The sequence below is a fragment of the Chanodichthys erythropterus genome, chromosome 9 (assembly GCF_024489055.1).
Source record: "Chanodichthys erythropterus isolate Z2021 chromosome 9, ASM2448905v1, whole genome shotgun sequence".
In the NCBI taxonomy this organism is placed as follows: Eukaryota; Metazoa; Chordata; class Actinopteri; order Cypriniformes; family Xenocyprididae; genus Chanodichthys; species Chanodichthys erythropterus.
The window spans coordinates 6,430,276-6,447,230 of record NC_090229.1 but is presented as its reverse complement, the minus strand read 5'-3'; the positions used below and the strand labels follow the sequence as shown (position 1 = coordinate 6,447,230).

Genomic DNA, 16,955 nt, shown 5'->3' with positions numbered 1-16,955 from the left:
ATTAACTATAGTTCTAGATTATTTTAGTACAAGTTGAAAAAAATAAAAGTATTTTTATATTTAATTTTATTTCAATTAATATTTAAATTTTATTTCATGCAACAATTTTTTTATGGTTTTAATGGTTTTTATATAGAAATTGCTTTTATTATAATTAAATGCTTTTTTCTAAAATATGGTAAACACTGGTAAAATGTATCAATGATCACATTTAAAAAACACTTTTTGGCATACCATAAAGATAACCCATAGTCCATCTCAATTATATAACAATTAGGCTATCATCTCAGTGAAAACCATGTAGCCTACCAAAATTTCAGCAGAAGTCAAATCTTATTGTAGTTCTGAAATCTGGGTACCAGCTTACATTTTATAGTCACGTAAGGGGGAAGTGTGGTCCAGTCAGCAAGCCACGCAAACACAACAGTCATGCGACTCTTAGACGATAAGCTTTTCTTTCACTGTTAATGTTTTTAAGACCATTACATTACTCTCTGACACACCGGATTTCTTGGCACACTCATTTTACGTGTATTTGGCGCCACCTATTGTTGCGGGTGTATTTTTGACATGTAAAAGTCTAGACCCCGAGTATAAGACCAGAGAGAATATATTCAGAACAATACGGTGATCCTGCTTCATACCTGGAAAGACAGTCCAGAGCTTTGATGAAATTGTCCGTTGGAGTTTCTTCCTTCTCCACGTTCTCCAGCAAGGCGGCCGCAGCGTGAACCACATCACTGGCCAGGAACCGGTTCTTAAAGCCAAAGTGTACACCGAATGTCTGAACACGGATGTCTTTCATACTGAGGTGGAAAAAACAATTCAATTAATCATGTGACAGATACTGACTACAACAAGCACAATCTTTCATTTGACTCTCTCTCACCCAAATTTATTTGCTGATTCTTCGATGACTTCACGCAGGTTCTCTTTAATCGTCATATCCATCGAGTTAAACTTCTGTCGGACCTGCTTGAGTGGGAGACTGAGGGAAAAAACAAGCATTAAAAGGATTTTTCAACTCTAAAATCTTATTGGATGAACCACATTGTAAAACAGCCATAGTAAAAATGAATTCTATGTTAAAAGGGTAATGAACTGCAATGTCTTATTGTTTAATAATGTTTCCTGGGCTGCACTCATAATGTTAGGATGCTTTTTGCATCAAAAATTGTCAATTTAGAAATAAAAGGCATTTTTCCTACCCCGATTTCGTAACATACAGTCTGTTTGCAAAGCCTGCCCCGAAATGGGACTGATTTACCAAAGAATGCACAGTGAAATACCGAATGCAAATAAATAAAGCTCAACTGAGACATTCACATTGTTGAAAATAAAATAACCATATTCCTAGCATTAGGATCCTTTTAAAGGTAATGCCATTTTAGTCCTGTATCGCTCTTCTCTCCTCCTCATCTCACTAACACTCCTGTGGGCGGAGCTAACGTTGTAATGATGAAGTAGGTGTTGATTTCTTCTGCGGAGGCGGAGTTTCACCTATTTATAGGCACATTGCAGGATCAATCGTTCACTGGGCCTGGGGCCTGTACCATGATGGTAGATGAACAAACTCAGGGTTATAGGATTAGTTTCGAGTTGACAAAACCAAACCACTCCAATCCGGCTTTGTTGGTACCATGATGCTGATCATCAACTTTCTCTGTCAACTCAGGCTTTGATCCTGAGTTTGTGAAGTGTGTGCACATGAATCTGTGACATCAGTGGTGAACAGCCAATCACATGCCTTGCAACAGAAATAAACTGTGATTCACTTCTCACGAGAGAGCCAACGAGATTCAATTCACTGAAAATTAAGAATTTAAACGCATTTACACTAATGGAAGATACTTATCTTTGAAAGAGGACAAATAAAAGAAATGATCTTTCTCTATCAGTCCAAGTGAAGTTAGTTTATATGGTTAATAATATATAGCGATAGAGACTCAAACATACAAGCTCACATGTAGTCATATTTAAATAGTATATTTACACCTTATTTATATTATCCTACATATGATCAATATTCATTGAAACTAAGTGCTTAATAACAACTGTTAAACTAAACTTGCATGTGTGTAATGGATTAATAAAAATATAGATCATATACAAATCATATATAAATTATATTATCATTAAAACCAGACAATTTCATCATTAAATATTTGTTTTTACTATATAATGACCTTTAATTTGGAGGAAGAGAAACTGGGGGAGTGACTTTATTGTGTTGGGTGTGTCAGTGTCACTTAGCTTACACCTGATTGGTCCAATTTCAGTTTGAGATCTCTAACCCTGAACATAACCTGCCCCGGAGCAGGTTAGCTGTGGAGCGTAAGTTACCATGGCGATGAACACCGCTAAAAGCCAAGTCACTTTCATGGTACCTAAAACCCAGGATTGGTGCAAACTAATCTGAAATTTCCAGCTTCATGGTACAGGCCCCTGGTGTCTATAAAAGCTTTTACTGGACTAACAAGGAAGATTTCAGTTCTGAAACTTACAGGATATTCTTATAGTATGATGACCTCTTATATATCAAAATCTCAAAGAAAAAGATGTCCCCTTTAATGCAAACCATTGACACACCTCACAGTTAATCAACTTGCTCAATAAATGATAATATTCAAATTAAGCATTTTTATCATTCCTACTGTTGGCATTTAAAAACAAACATGTTTAAGCAGGGAAAAAACATGCCATAAATGTGATAAAATTATTGTAACGCATGTCTCCTTATGGGTTATTGCTTTAGCAAAACCTCCAAAATTTTGTTTTCACCATTAACACAGTGTTTTCATGCCCATAAAGAGCATGAAGAATAAAACCTGTCCACTCACCCCATGTCAGCCAGGAACTCTTGGAGTTTCTTTTGTCCGTTGATGGACCAGAGTTTGAAGCTGCAGGAGGTGTAGCAGGAGTTACAGATGCTCTCATACAGAGACCAGTGCTGATACAACACCAACCTCAGACTGACACACAGGGTCAAGGGTCAAACACACTCATTACACACACAGTACTTCATGCATGTTCAGAAGGACTTACGATTTGTGAAAGACAGCAGCATACAATATGTATATTGTTCATTTCTATGCACGAAACACCCTTATTAGCTAGAGAACACCATACTGTAAAAGTTAGAGGCGAAATTATATAGAACCATTAGCCTGGGTGCCAGCCCAAACCCCGCCCACAAAATTTTTTGGACGGGAAGTTCGGTCTGGACTCGATCCATTGTGGAGTAATTATGCTCGGCTCCCAGAAGGCCAAGCCAATCAAATTGCTAGGGCGGGCTTTAATCGATGATGGACAGGCTATCTGCAGTTACGTAACCACCCACGTCATCAAAGAGCGCTTGGGTTGAATTGGTTTTCACCAACGATGACTGCAGCTGGAGAAGTAAGATGTTTAGATTCCGCTATCATGTCTGTAATAAAAGAAATTGACAGCGCATTCATTTTAAAAGACGAACAAAGAACCGCAATCAAGGCATTTGTCGATGGGAAAGAAGTGTTTGCCGCCCTTCCAACGGGATTCGGCAAAAGTTTAAGTACAAGTTCAACATACGTCACTTACTGCGTTGCTCTGATTGGTTGTAGGTCTATCCAATTGAGTGCAGAGTTTTTTTGTTTTACTGGTTCGGTTAAGACACGCCCCATAATTCAAGTACAATGGAGCAGTATCAGACTCACATTCTGCCTAGAATATGAGTATGACGAAGTCAGGCTATAGAACCATATTCATTTCCAAGATAAATGTAGATTCACTAAAATTAAACATTTGCACTGTAATGACATCATTAAACAGCACAAAAGTATGCATTAAGCAATGCACTGGTGTTTCGTTTTGAATATAGCCATCTACAACACATTCAATCACAATTTCAACATCATGCGGAGAAGGATACTCGTATTCAAAGGAGATCCTCATGCAGTCGATGGACAGTGAGTTCTCCTCATCCTCATTTCTATGGTTGTGTCGGGACACGTGGCGCTGTAGGGTGGCGATGTCTGTCACATATTTCATGCTGTGTGACGAAGAAGCAAAGGTTACTTAGAAACATACTGCTTCAGAAGTCATGAAATGTTTTGAAGTGGTTGATAGGACGAGATAAGAGTGAGATTCTTACTGTGGGATTTTATCATGAACCCACTGATCTGTCAGGCCAATGACACTCCACCTGCCAATCAAAGAGTCCGTTTTCAGTTCACAGAACACATCTATGGCACTACTGCGACTTCTTAGAGATAATATAAAACAGGAAGCTCACCACAGCATGTCTTTGGTGTCTTTAGACATGACCCAGGCCAGCTCAAACATCACCAACGCTGCCTGTAGACAACAGAATAAACAGGTTCATGCACTACAGCAAATATTGGGTAGTATTAATACCGAGTATTTATGGCATTTAATAATTTACAAATATTTAATGACTGAATGTTCCACATTCACATTATAGAATTCAATCAGATCCTTTTAAAGTTTTATGTTCACACATTAGGCCGTATCCTGTTTTTTCACCCCGAAATTGATGCAATGATTCATTTAAGGGGACCTATAATGCCCCTTTTTACAAGATGTATTATAAGTCTCTGGTGTCCCCAGAAAGTGTCTGTGAAGTTTCAGCTCAAAAAAAACCCCCACAGATTATGTGTTATACCATGTTGTAAATGCCAATTTTTGAGTAAGAAGAAAAACATGCTGCACCCACTAGTAAAAAAAATAAAATAAATGATATCTAGTGTCTGAATTATTTTTGGTTTGACTGTATATTATATATATATATATATATATATATATATATATATTTTAGCCATTTCGCCCAGCTTTATAAACCAAAGCATCTTTTGGTAAATCTGATGAAGTCACAGATGCATTAAAGCATGATCATGAGCTATAAAATCAAACTATATGAAAACATGATCATAGTTACTCACTGATGTTCCATGAAACTCATACTGCTCGTAGTCAAACAGAATCTCTCTCCTGCAAACACAAACACACACTTCAGAATGTACTTATCACACAAAAATGTGTCAGCATTGGCCATTTGGAGTGATTGTTATGTATATAATTAAATGACCTTCGTGCTTCCCATTCCCGTCTGGCACGCTGTCGTTCTATTCTTCTTTCCAAAGCACCCTGAAGAAGTCAATGCAAACTTGAGTATAAAGAATCCAGCTACTCATAATATGCATGACAGGAATATGAAAACATACCTCATCATAACGCCTCCGCTTCCCAGAAGGCTCTGCGCTTCCATCGCTTTCATTTCCAGAATCGTCACCATCTCCTTCTTCATCCTCATCATCATCACGAAAGATGTCATCATAGGACGGAACACCAAGGTCGTCGTCTTGCTTTATCAGGAGCTTAATCTATTGCAGTACAAATAAAGAGATCATTTATTAATAGCTGCATATTTGCAACAAGATGCCCCAGAGCTGATAAAGTGCTGAACATTTGTACTTGAGTGTCATTGTAGACGTTGACCACGTCAACAGGTCGATGTGTATCACAGATGAAGAAAACAGAGTCTTCCTCGGGCTGAAGGGTCTCTAGCAGATCCACATTTGCTCCACAGTTTATCAACACAAAATACTGGTACTAGAAGAAGAAACATACAGATACAAACAACAATTGCTTCTAGATTAGACTTAAAGCTGAGGACTATTAACCAAATAACAGTCTATAGATGTGATATAACACATTATTATATATATATATATATATATATATATATATATATATATATATATATATATATTATATTATATTATATTATATTATATTATATTATATTATATTATATTATATATATAATATAATATAATATAATATAATATAATATAATATATATATATATATATATATATATATATATATATATAAACACCAATCAGGTATAACATTATGAGCACCTTCCTAATATTGTGTTGATCCCCCTTTTGCTGCCTAAACAGCCCTGACTCATCGAGGCATGGACTCCTCTAGACCCCTGAAGGTGTGCTGTGGTATCTGACACCAAGATGTTAGCAGCAGATCCTTTAAGTCCTGTAAATTAAGAGGTGGAGCCTCTATTGATCAGACTTGTTTGTTCAGCACATCACACAGATGCTCGATTGGATTGAGATCTGGGGAATTTGGAGGCCAAGTCAAGACCTCAAACTTGTTGTTGTGCTCCTTAATCCATTCCTGAACCATTTTTGTTTTGTGGCAGGAGCATTATCCTGCTGAAAGAGTCCACAGCCACCAGGAAATACTGTTTCCATGAAAGGGTGTACATGGTCTGCAACAATGCTTAGGTAGGTGGTACGTGTCAAAGTAACATCCACATGGATGGCAGGACCCAAGTTTTCGCAAAGCATCAAACTGCCTCTGCCAGCTTGTCTTCTTCCCATAGTGCATCCTGGTGCCATGTGTTCCCCAGGTAAGCAACGCACACGCACCCGGCCATCCATGTGATGTAAAAGAAAACGTGATTCATCAGACCAGGCCACCTTCTTCCATTGCTCCGTGGTCCAGTTCTGATGCTCACGTGTCACTGTTGGCTCTTTCGGCGGTGGACAGGGGTCAGCATGGGCACCCTGACTGGTCTGCAGCTATGCAGCTCCATACGCAACAAACTGATGCACTGTGTATTCTGACACCTTTCTATCAGAACCAGCATTAACTTCTTGAGCAATTTGAGCTACAGGAGCTTGTCTGTCTGTTGGATCGGACCACACAGGCCAGCCTTCCCTCCCAACGTGCATCAATGAGCCTTGGCCGCCCATGACCCTGTCGCCGGTTCACCACTGTTCCTTCCTTGGAGCACAAGAGCTGCAAAGGATGCTCTGATCCAGTTATCACAATTTAACCCTTGTCAAATTCACTCAAATCCTTACTCTTGCCCATTTTTCCTGCTTCTAACACATCAACTATGAGGACAAAATGTTCACTTGCTGCCTAATATATCCACCCACTAACAGGAGCTGTGATGAAGAGATAATCAGTGTTGTTCACTTCACCTGTCAGTGCTCATAATGTTATGTCTGATCGGTGTATATAGTCGCCAATCTAAACAGCATTTGTGTCAGAGCATAACGTGGTACCTGTTCTTTATGCTCCATAAAGGCTGTCCCCAAATCCTGCCATCCTGTCACAGGAACCAGCGTATACTGGACTTGATCACAGTGAAATAAAGCCTGGATGGAAAAATATTTGGGACACTTTTGAGTAAATATTGCATGAAATGTGTAATTTAAAAACATTTGCAAATTGTATTACATAAATATTGGGCAAAATTCCCTCTAGAGCAGGGGTTTTCAACCAAACTGATAAAAATATGAATATGAAATATGAATTTATAATGATATGACTAACCTGCAGAACCTTACAGGCACACAAGGCATCAATATCAGAAGACACGAGCAGGGCCACTCTCTAAATACATAAAAACAAGAGACAGAAAATGTACAAGTCTTTGAAATTCAAAGTAGTTTAAGGATATTAAACTGCGAAGAGTTTGAGTGTGTACTATAACCTTATAAACAACAATACAGTTACTACAATACAAAACAACAACATATAGAATAGAATATGTATATATTATGAATTAATATGTACTATATAACAGACAATATTAAATCATCAGCATATAATGGTAGTACTAATAGTGTTTTTAAATAGTAGTAGATATTTATAACCGTAAACATCAACAGTATTCGGGTCTTCAATGACTCCAGCAACCAAACCTAGTTTTTACGCACCTGATTAACGACAACATCATAAAATTCCTTTCGAATATCGGTCACAAACATGTTAAAATATAAGATTATAAAATTTAAATATATAAAACTATCACTTTTGCGTATGTTCGCGTTTTAAAACACTGTCCTTGTTCTAAACTCAGGGTTTCCGTGTTTCGTCTGTGGCGCCAAATTTGCTCGTTGTACATTTAGTACGGCCCTTTGGAGAAATAACCAATTGAATAACGGCTTATAGTGACAGATAGACACATTAGCCAATGGTGTGCGAGAGCGAGAGGCTCTTCTGTCCAATCGGAAACATCGATTGGCAAGTCAAAAACATGGTACAGAAATACGGTAATATAAAAACAAAAATAATATTTCTCTGTTTTTAAAATACATTCGGGAAATTTATTTATAAGTTATAATAAATTTATATAATATGTATTTAACGAACGTCATACATGGGGCGTGTACCAAAGCTTGAAAGAGAGATGTGATTGGCTAAAGTTTGGTTGTTTTGTTGCGTCACGTCCTACTACTCGAAACGCACTTCCCACTGAAAGGAGAGCTGTTGTGTTTCTGTTATTGAGTTGTCATCAGTATTCCTCTCATCTTCGCTGAGGTTCTGCTGTCAGGCAGATAAACAGCTAATATGGTCTGTAATCGATTTTAAGATACCTTTACATTGGTCTTTTAGCATTACGTCTTTTATTGTTATTACTGTAAGAACTGGCTAGCTAATGCTAAGCTAAAAGCAGTAGAAAGCTGCACTGTCACTGTGGCAGAAATTATAAGATGTTTGTTTATTATTAAACTGACATTTAAGATTATTCAGAGGTTTACAAGAAAGGAATACAGGAATACTATAATATAAACAATTCTGACTAAGGAGACAATAACATTAAAAGTCCAGCTATAAAAGCTCTATTATTATTGCTTTTGTTTATATATATATATATATATATATATATATATATATATGTGTGTATGTGTGTGTATATATATGTGTGTGTGTGTGTGTGTGTATATATCTATATATATATATATATATATATATATATATATATATATATATATATATATATCTGTGTAAGTATACAAAAAGCATGTATTCTTCAAGTTTTGTGTTTTAATTTTTTTTTTCTGTCCTCTTCCTCCATCAGTTCTCCTTCAACATGTTTGAGCCCCATCTGGGCCGGGGTTTCCAGAACCGTTTCTCCGCCCAGTACCGGTGTTATTCTGTGTCCATGCTGCCAGGGCCCAACGACCGCTCCGATGTGGACAAAGGAGGAAAGAGTATGTCATGGTCTATAATACTATAAAGATGTTTCCACATGTTGCACAGTATATTTTGTACATCTTAGGTTGCATTTCACTGAACTAATGCAGATGTCATGTTGTATTTTCAGTAATCATGCCTCCGTCTGCGTTGGACCAGCTGAGTAAGTTACATGCAGTAAACTAAATATGAAAAACCTTCCAACTTTACTGTCATGTCCTGTGTATTGATTACAAATGTGGTTTGTTTTTTCAGGCAGACTTAACATCACATATCCCATGCTGTTCAAACTCACCAACAAGAATTCAGACAGAATGACACACTGTGGCGTTTTGGAGTTTGTGGCAGATGAAGGCATCTGTTATCTCCCTCACTGGGTATAAAATATACAGCAGATCGGCTGTTACTGAATCTGATTTGCTTTAGACATGTTATTATTCAGGATATCAAAATGTCCATGTTGATCATGTTTTTAGATGATGCAGAACTTGCTGTTGGAGGAGGGCGGGTTGGTCCAGGTGGAAAGCGTCAATCTCATGGTGGCCACATACTCCAAATTCCAGCCACAAAGTCCAGACTTCCTGGATATCACGAATCCTAAAGCTGTGTACGCTGACAAAACATGCACCTTTTACACTAAATATATTTTTAACAGTATATCAGCTAATATCTAGATCTCAATGTGCAATATTTTTTTATCCAGATTAGAGAATGCTTTGAGGAATTTCGCCTGTTTGACCACAGGAGATGTGATCGCTATCAGTTATAATGAAAAGGTGATTTTCTATTACTCAGTATAATGATTTATGTGGTAAAAACCCTGATACACTAAACCAGAAATATCTGTCTTCCAGGTCTATGAGCTACGTGTCATGGAGACCAAACCAGACAAGGCTGTGTCCATCATTGAGTGTGATATGAACGTAGGGATGCTCATTGTTTTCACTGTTTACATAATATATGAACACACCTAACCCTACTGACTTTGTTTTTGAAAGAAAGAAAAAAAGAAATTAATACTTTTATTTAGCAAGGATGCATTAAATTGATCAGAAGTGACAATAAAGACTTTTTTAATGTTACAAAAGATTCTTATTTTGAATCCTGGAAAAAAATGGTTCACAATTTCCACAAACATATTAACTGTTTTCAACATCAATGATAATCAGAAATGTTTCTTGAGCAGCAAATCCACATATTAGAATGATTTCTGAAGGATCATGTGACACTGAAAATTCAGCTTTGATCAAAAGAATAAATTACATTTTATAATGTAGTTATTTTAAATTGTAATATTTCACAAAATTGCTGTTTTTACTGTATTTTTGATTACATGAATGCAGCCTTAGAGAGCATGAGACTTCTTTAAAAAACAAAGGAATCTTTATATTTACATAATACCTCAGTTTATCTCCAATTTCGCTATTTTTTTTGTCCATCAGGTGGACTTTGATGCTCCTCTTGGCTACAAAGAACCAGAGAGACACATGCCGCATCCTGAAGAACCAACAGTGTGTTCTGGCTATTCATTTCATCACACTTTAGCTCAGTATTTTGATTATAACTTACATAAATGTTGTTCTTACTGATCCTGCATTTATCTTTCTGCTGTAGGAAGAGGAAACGGATCCCAGTAACTATGACGTGGACTTGGGTTTCAGAGTAAGTCAAACAATGATTATCATTACTGCAGTGTAATGCTTCTTTATAAATGTTATGAAATTAAATATTACCTTGACAATTTGTTAAGACTTGTCCACTTTGGTTTACTTCCTGTTTCTCTCCACAGGCCTTTACAGGTTCTGGGAATCGTCTAGATGGGAAGAAGAAAGGCATTGAGCCCAGTCCAGCACCCCTAGATCCCAGTGACATCAAACGGTACCTGCCTCAGTCAGACCCAGACCACTTAAAGGGATAGTTCACCCAAAAATGAAAATGATCCCATGAATAACTCTCCCTCAAGCCATCCTAGGTGTATATGACTATCTTCTTTCAGACGAACACAAGTTACATTAAAAAATATCCTGGCTCTTCCAAGCTTTATAATAGTAGTGAATGGGACGCTCCTGATTTTGAAGTCCAAAAAAAGTGCATCCATCCATCATAAAAGTAATCCATATAATTCCAGGGGGTTAATAAAGGCCTTCTGAAGTGAAGCCATGGGTTTTTGTAAGAAAAATATCCATATTAAAAACTTTATACACCTAGGATGGCTTGAGGGTGTGTAAATCATGGGATAATTTTCATTTTTGGGTGAACTATCTTTAATTCTCACAGCTAAACAGTACATTTTAATAATTGCTGTTTTTTAATTCATACAGAGGAATTCCTAACTACGAATTCAAAGTCGGGAAGATCACCTTCATCCGAAACTCCAGACAACAGCCCCGCAAATTTGACATGGTGAGTGAAATTACAGGGCAAATAATATTGAGTTTAAACAAATAGAAATTTCTATAGTCGCCTATAAGTTGTCACAAAGTTAGTTTAAATTGCAAGCATTAGACAAGGAGAAAGTGGTGTTTTGCATATCTCATCTTTTTTTAATCACATATTTTCTTGTCTCCAGGATGACATGGCCACTAACTTCATTGCGTTCTCTGGGGAAGGACAGTCCCTGCGCAAAAAAGGCAGAAAGCCCTGATTACACACATTCAATTGACCCGGACATCAGAAATCAACTGCTGTTTGGTTATTTGTGCTGTTTTTGAACTACCATATACTCAACATGGACAGTTATTTAATGACATGCACCTGGATTTCCATCAGGACCTGACAGATTTAGCATACTGAATCCCATATTTTTCATATATTAGGAAACACAAACCAGTGACCAAACACATTTATATGTATAAGACTTCAAATAATTTAAATAAAGATTACCCTGTTATTCATCAAACTTGTTCTTTATTTACTCTAGGATGAGTCTAGGAGATCGTCTTGTTTATATTAAAGGAATGTACCACACTTCATTGCATTGCTATGCATTGCTATGCTTTTTTTTAAAGGCTTTTTAACCTTCTCAAATGCCCCATAGATGTCCATTATGAGTGAATCACTTTATGTTTTAACTTGTATTGAACGCAGAACATTACTTTAACACAAGCATTAAAGATGAATTCACTAAGCAGACTTTGAAAGCATTTAATATCAATAAAAAAACTGTATACAAACTGTTTTATGACATGTTAAAACTAAAAATGAGTATGTTTTATCTTCAGCATCAAAAGGCTTTATTTCATGCAAGCGCTGGAGGTATTTTAAGCCACAGGCAAAGCTAAAATATATCCATGTGGTTCAATTCTGAGCAGTTACAACTAACCATCAAAAAGACTTAACAGAATGAGGCCAGTTGAAGAGTGTATCGTCTTTGATTTCATTTGACCAGTGCTGCCAATACACACATTTTCAGTACTCAATAAAAACAGCTATTGTTATGACCCATGATGCCACTTGAGCATTTGAAATTCAGTGCTTTTGTCCGATCAAGTTTCATTCACCAGCTCAGTTATCAGAGTTGTACTTCCAGATGGCAAACTCTCCATTGTCGCTGCAGGTGGCCAGCAGCCCCGCCTCCTTTGGATTCCAGGACACGCAGTTGACGTCCTGGTTGTGGGCTTTGGGCACGTGGGCCGTCAGGAAGAAGATGGGCTGCTCTGGGTCGGCAGTGGGATCTTCTTTGAACACACGGACTCCATCGTCGCCACAAGCTGTGGCCAAGGCACCGGTCAGACGACACCTTAATATGAGAATGATTATAAAAATACAAGCGTCACTTCTGAACTCACAATGGATGACAAATGTCATAAGCAAAGCAACATTTCAGTGTTTTGCAGCTAGTGCATTATTTAATGGTGACAGGGTGTCTGCAAGTTGTATGAAGGTTAAATTTAACACCTTTTAAAATGTAACATCTTTTTAAAGGGGTCCTTGACTATGATTTCACTTTTTAGGACCTTTTTAAAGACCATGCATCTTACCATGCAACATCATACACTGTTCTCCCGTGGAATCCAGACAAGGTACATATACACTTCCAGGACTCATCTGACGAACCTGCAAAAAAATCACTATCAAATTCAACCCAAGAACTACAGACTATATCATTTCAAATCTGCAAAATATTCAAAATATCAAAAGAGTAGAACTGTACACAAGAATGGTTTTGAAATCCTCGTGCTCTCACCATCTCCAGAAGTCGACTCCTTCCAGATCTTCACGGTACGATCATCGCTACAAGACGCCAATCTTCGTCCCTCAGGGTCAAAGGTCAAACTCCAGACAGTGGATTCGTGTCCCTCTAGCGTGGCTCTACATTCCCAGTCATCATCTTCCTCTTTATAAACGCACACTTTGTTGTCATAGCTGGCTGATGCAAGAAGCTGCAAAAGCAAAAGCTGCTTTTTATGTGTCTGAAAACATTACGAGAGCGACAGACAACACGCATGTGAATATCATACCTCCTGTGTCGGGTGCCAAACGACATGCTTCACGTCCTGCGTGTGTGAATTCACAACACTTACACACTCATATTCATCCTCCTCGTCCACTAGAAGGAAAATAAGGGTAATAATAGTAATAAATAATAAATAATACATAATAAATAATAAACACAAATAATAGTAATCTTAATAACTGCTTTGAGGGACAAAAATCAAAATTCAAAAAATCAAAATGAAAATTCTGTCATCATTTTCTCACCCTCAGGTTGTTCCAAATCTGTATGAATGTCTTTCTTCTGCCGAACACAGAAGAAGATATTTTGAAGAATATGGGTAACCAAACAGTTGCCGCACCCTATTGGCTTCCATAGTATGGAAAAAAAAAATATTATGGAAGTCAATGTGGCCCATCAATTTCATATGGATTTGGACCAACTTTAAGGTGAGTAAATGATGACAGAATTTTCATTTTTGGGTGAACTATCTCTTTAAGGCAAGACGGTACAGGCAAAAAGCATTGTTTTTTGCACCGGCCAATTTTGAAATTTTGGACTATTGTGCTTCCAGAACATGTCTTCTTTCAGATTAGTGGAAAGAAAACATCCAAGACACACATTTAAGTGTTTATTTTATTACACTTACCTAATCGTGTCTGTGTATTTCAATTATAATACATATATCATCAAAATTACTATTTTCTCCTACACTGAGCCAGAAATCTCCACTTCAGCAGCACTTACGTACACCAAACTTTACAGTTTTATTCATATACTGAAGGTTTTTACAGAAGGGCTTGTTCATATAGTTAACAGTATTTTCTGATTTATGGAGTGATAAAAAGAGATATCCAAAATCCTGTCTGAACTTTTAATATTTCAAAAGAAAAAAAGAGAAAAACAATAATGTTGAACCTGGCTTTATCCAACGTTTAGACTTCTGTTTGGGAAATATATGCAAATTAGTGCACTTTTAATTAGATAATGTGTTATTTGCATTTTTTAAACATAACCGTAACTTGTAATACAAAAGAGGGTCCTTTAAATTAAAGGGGTCCTTGATTATGATTTCTCTTTTTTAACTTTAGTTAGTGTATAATGTTGCTGTTTGAGCATAAACAACATCTGCAAAGTTACGACACTGAAAGTTCAATGCAGAGGGAGATATTTTCTTTTAAAGAAATCACTTTAAAAGAAAGGACTACAACAAATGGCTGGTAGGGACTACAACAAGCTTCTTCCCAGGTTGGTGACATCATGAACCCCAAAATTTACATAAACCCCGCCCCCGAGAACACGCAATAAAGGGGGTGATGCCATGTTGGGCTGCTTTAGAGAAGAGGAAGAGTTGTACATGTAAATACTGTCATTTTACACTGGACTGCTTCACAAACGAGGGTCAATTCAACACTGGATTTGCACAAAAGATGAACATGACGGCACATGCTAGTGGATGAGTTGAATCAACTCCACAGCAACTACATAAATTTATCCACTAACCATTCAGAAACGTCCAGTTTCATTCTAAAAGTTGTAACTTCTTCCTGAGTCTCTCCATCAGTGTCGACTCCGGTTTGAACAATGTAAGGCTGAACACCGTTACTGACAATCCTCATTTTGGCTGCGTGAGATTCTCCAGCTTTGTTGTTGTTGAGCTGTTAAAGCTCCGCCCTCTTCTGGAAAGGGGGCAGGGAGCAGCAGCTCATTTGCATTTAAAGGGACACACACAAACGGTGTGTTTTTGCTCATTCCCAAATTTGACAAGCTGTAATAAATGATCTGTGGGGGATTTTGAGCTGAAACTTCACAGACACATTCTGCAGACACCAGAGACTTATATTACATTAAAGGGGAATAATAGGTCCTCTTTAATGTACTTTGATCAACCAACTAGGTACTCTACTCTATATTTATTCACCTGTGGTGTCTTGCCTTAAGCCCTGGGTAAAACTTTAAAGTCAAAATTAACATTCATAAGTCATAAGTCAACATTCCTGGTCTAATTGTGAATGATTCATCAGTGCACACACACCATTCTAAAGGGAAAAAAAAGTTTGTATTTGTGCTTTAGAGAGACTTTTCACTATTTAATCCCCAATTCCTGATGTACCTTCCCAGATCCAAACACTTTTGTCTCTGCTGCAGGTGGCCAGTAAGTTTCCAGATGGAGCCCAGGCCACACATTTCACCTCGTTCTCGTGACCTTCTAACACTGTCAGGGACTGTAAACACACATGATGGACACATGTCAGGCTGACTGACAGGATGTTAGTGATGTCATTTCCTTGATTTTTAAGGGTGTGAAATTGTGTGCATGCAAAAACAAACCTCAAAATCATCTTCCGTCTTCTTCCAGATGCATGTTGTAGCATCAAAGCTTGCTGATGCCAGATATTTCCCGCAGGGTGACCAGGCCACCTTTCTGACCGTACGCTGGTGGCCATCAGCCATGACACACTTACATTCCCAACTGTCCCCTGAGAATTAAGATCACAATATATTTTTAATAGATTTACATTTTTTTTGTGTCATAAAGATTAGACACAAAAGACATATATATATATATATATATATATATATATATATATATATATATATATATATATATATACACACATTTAATTAAATATTTTATTTTTGTAATCTGTTTTATGTGTCTAATCTTTATAGAGCAAGTGTATGTGTGTGTGTGTGTGTGAGTGTGTGTGTCACTGTTCAGTTTGGTTTGACATACTTCAGCTCTCATATTTAAGTACATGGTTACAGACGAGTGATTCACGGTGGAAATCATGAAATCATGTTTGTTGCATTTTTACCTTCTTTACCCCATATTCTTATCGCGCGGTCCCCGCCGCATGACGCGAGCAGTGTGCCCGCGGGGTTCCACGCGACGTACCAACAGCGCGAGTCTGGGTGCGCGCTCACCCTCTGCAGCAGCTCCATCTCGCCCTTCATATCCATAGAACTGTATGATATTTGTGATTATGACATGTAAATCTTCCGCTGTCAGTAACACTATTCTTTCTCCCTCTCAAATGACACTACTTGAAGACTTCTGTTTATCAGCAGCTCCCTACTTCCTGTTTTGTCCTTCAGTGTTTTGCTGTTGATACAAATGCACGGCAGTAGCGCCACCATCAGGAGTGTAGCGAAAGTATTATGGAGTTAATATTGTGCCATAATTAAACAAACAAATCCAGCATTTAGCAAACAAAAAAGCTTTGCAAGGGAAAACTCGACTCGCAAACAAACAGAAAGGGATGCACAAATACAAAGGTCAGTTTGAGCGAAAACACAGATAAGTTAATATGCATTGTGTTTTACAAAATTAAATAAAAGAGTCTACATCATATTTCACAAATAAATAAAAACTATCCTACAATTGGCATGTAATCTTTGAACAATTACCAAATTTAGTGCATACAAATACATATTTGTCTGCATAGGCGCCGATTTATGTTTCTGCCGGTGGGTGCCCAGTGCCCCACATCACCCAATCCCTTGC

General features: G+C 37.5%; 3 protein-coding genes across 4 annotated transcripts in view; 1 reads left to right on the top strand and 2 right to left on the bottom strand.

Moving 5' to 3' along the window:
- The window catches only part of cdc45 (CDC45 cell division cycle 45 homolog (S. cerevisiae)), a 12,313-nt gene extending 4,409 nt beyond the window's left edge, over positions 1-7,904 (bottom strand). For both annotated transcript variants that reach the window (XM_067393491.1, XM_067393490.1), the window contains exons 1-13: positions 7,752-7,904; positions 7,366-7,425; positions 7,095-7,187; positions 5,470-5,607; positions 5,220-5,378; positions 5,084-5,142; positions 4,938-4,986; positions 4,271-4,332; positions 4,130-4,180; positions 3,908-4,027; positions 2,841-2,972; positions 890-988; positions 645-806 (exon numbers count right to left, since the gene is read on the bottom strand). In XM_067393491.1, coding sequence (XP_067249592.1) covers positions 645-806; positions 890-988; positions 2,841-2,972; positions 3,908-4,027; positions 4,130-4,180; positions 4,271-4,332; positions 4,938-4,986; positions 5,084-5,142; positions 5,220-5,378; positions 5,470-5,607; positions 7,095-7,187; positions 7,366-7,425; positions 7,752-7,802 — 1,235 coding nt within the window. In that variant the 5' untranslated portion in view covers positions 7,803-7,904. The remainder of the gene's footprint in view (positions 1-644; positions 807-889; positions 989-2,840; positions 2,973-3,907; positions 4,028-4,129; positions 4,181-4,270; positions 4,333-4,937; positions 4,987-5,083; positions 5,143-5,219; positions 5,379-5,469; positions 5,608-7,094; positions 7,188-7,365; positions 7,426-7,751) is intronic.
- A 357-nt stretch (positions 7,905-8,261) lies between these two features.
- Positions 8,262-11,918, top strand: ufd1l (ubiquitin recognition factor in ER associated degradation 1). The gene is made up of 12 exons (XM_067394351.1): positions 8,262-8,388; positions 8,897-9,029; positions 9,143-9,175; positions 9,268-9,389; positions 9,489-9,619; positions 9,716-9,788; positions 9,867-9,935; positions 10,455-10,523; positions 10,627-10,674; positions 10,802-10,890; positions 11,334-11,415; positions 11,582-11,918. Exons 1-12 carry the CDS (start codon positions 8,386-8,388, stop codon positions 11,654-11,656), a joined length of 927 nt encoding a protein of 308 aa, XP_067250452.1. The 5' UTR covers positions 8,262-8,385; the 3' UTR covers positions 11,657-11,918.
- A 262-nt stretch (positions 11,919-12,180) lies between these two features.
- Positions 12,181-16,545, bottom strand: ciao1 (cytosolic iron-sulfur assembly component 1). The gene is made up of 7 exons (XM_067394350.1): positions 16,267-16,545; positions 15,779-15,927; positions 15,561-15,672; positions 13,473-13,561; positions 13,199-13,394; positions 12,993-13,068; positions 12,181-12,751 (listed from the first exon to the last, which is right to left on the bottom strand). Exons 1-7 carry the CDS (start codon positions 16,409-16,411, stop codon positions 12,517-12,519), a joined length of 1,002 nt encoding a protein of 333 aa, XP_067250451.1. The 5' UTR covers positions 16,412-16,545; the 3' UTR covers positions 12,181-12,516.
- Positions 16,546-16,955: the final 410 nt, after the last annotated feature.

Excerpts from the sequence above, each read along its gene's own strand:
- ufd1l (XM_067394351.1), top strand. Across the intron at positions 9,789-9,866 it reads CTATCAGTTATAATGAAAAG|GTCTATGAGCTACGTGTCAT; the intron begins GTGATTTTCTAT and ends TCTGTCTTCCAG. Across the intron at positions 9,936-10,454 it reads TCATTGAGTGTGATATGAAC|GTGGACTTTGATGCTCCTCT; the intron begins GTAGGGATGCTC and ends TTTGTCCATCAG.
- ciao1 (XM_067394350.1), bottom strand. The coding sequence starts at position 16,411 with ATGGATATGAAGGGCGAGATGGAGCTGCTGCAGAGGGTGAGCGCGCAC. Across the intron at positions 15,928-16,266 it reads AAGAATATGGGGTAAAGAAG|GGGACAGTTGGGAATGTAAG; the intron begins GTAAAAATGCAA and ends CTTAATTCTCAG. Across the intron at positions 13,562-15,560 it reads AAGTGTTTGGATCTGGGAAG|TGGACGAGGAGGATGAATAT; the intron begins GTACATCAGGAA and ends TTTTCCTTCTAG.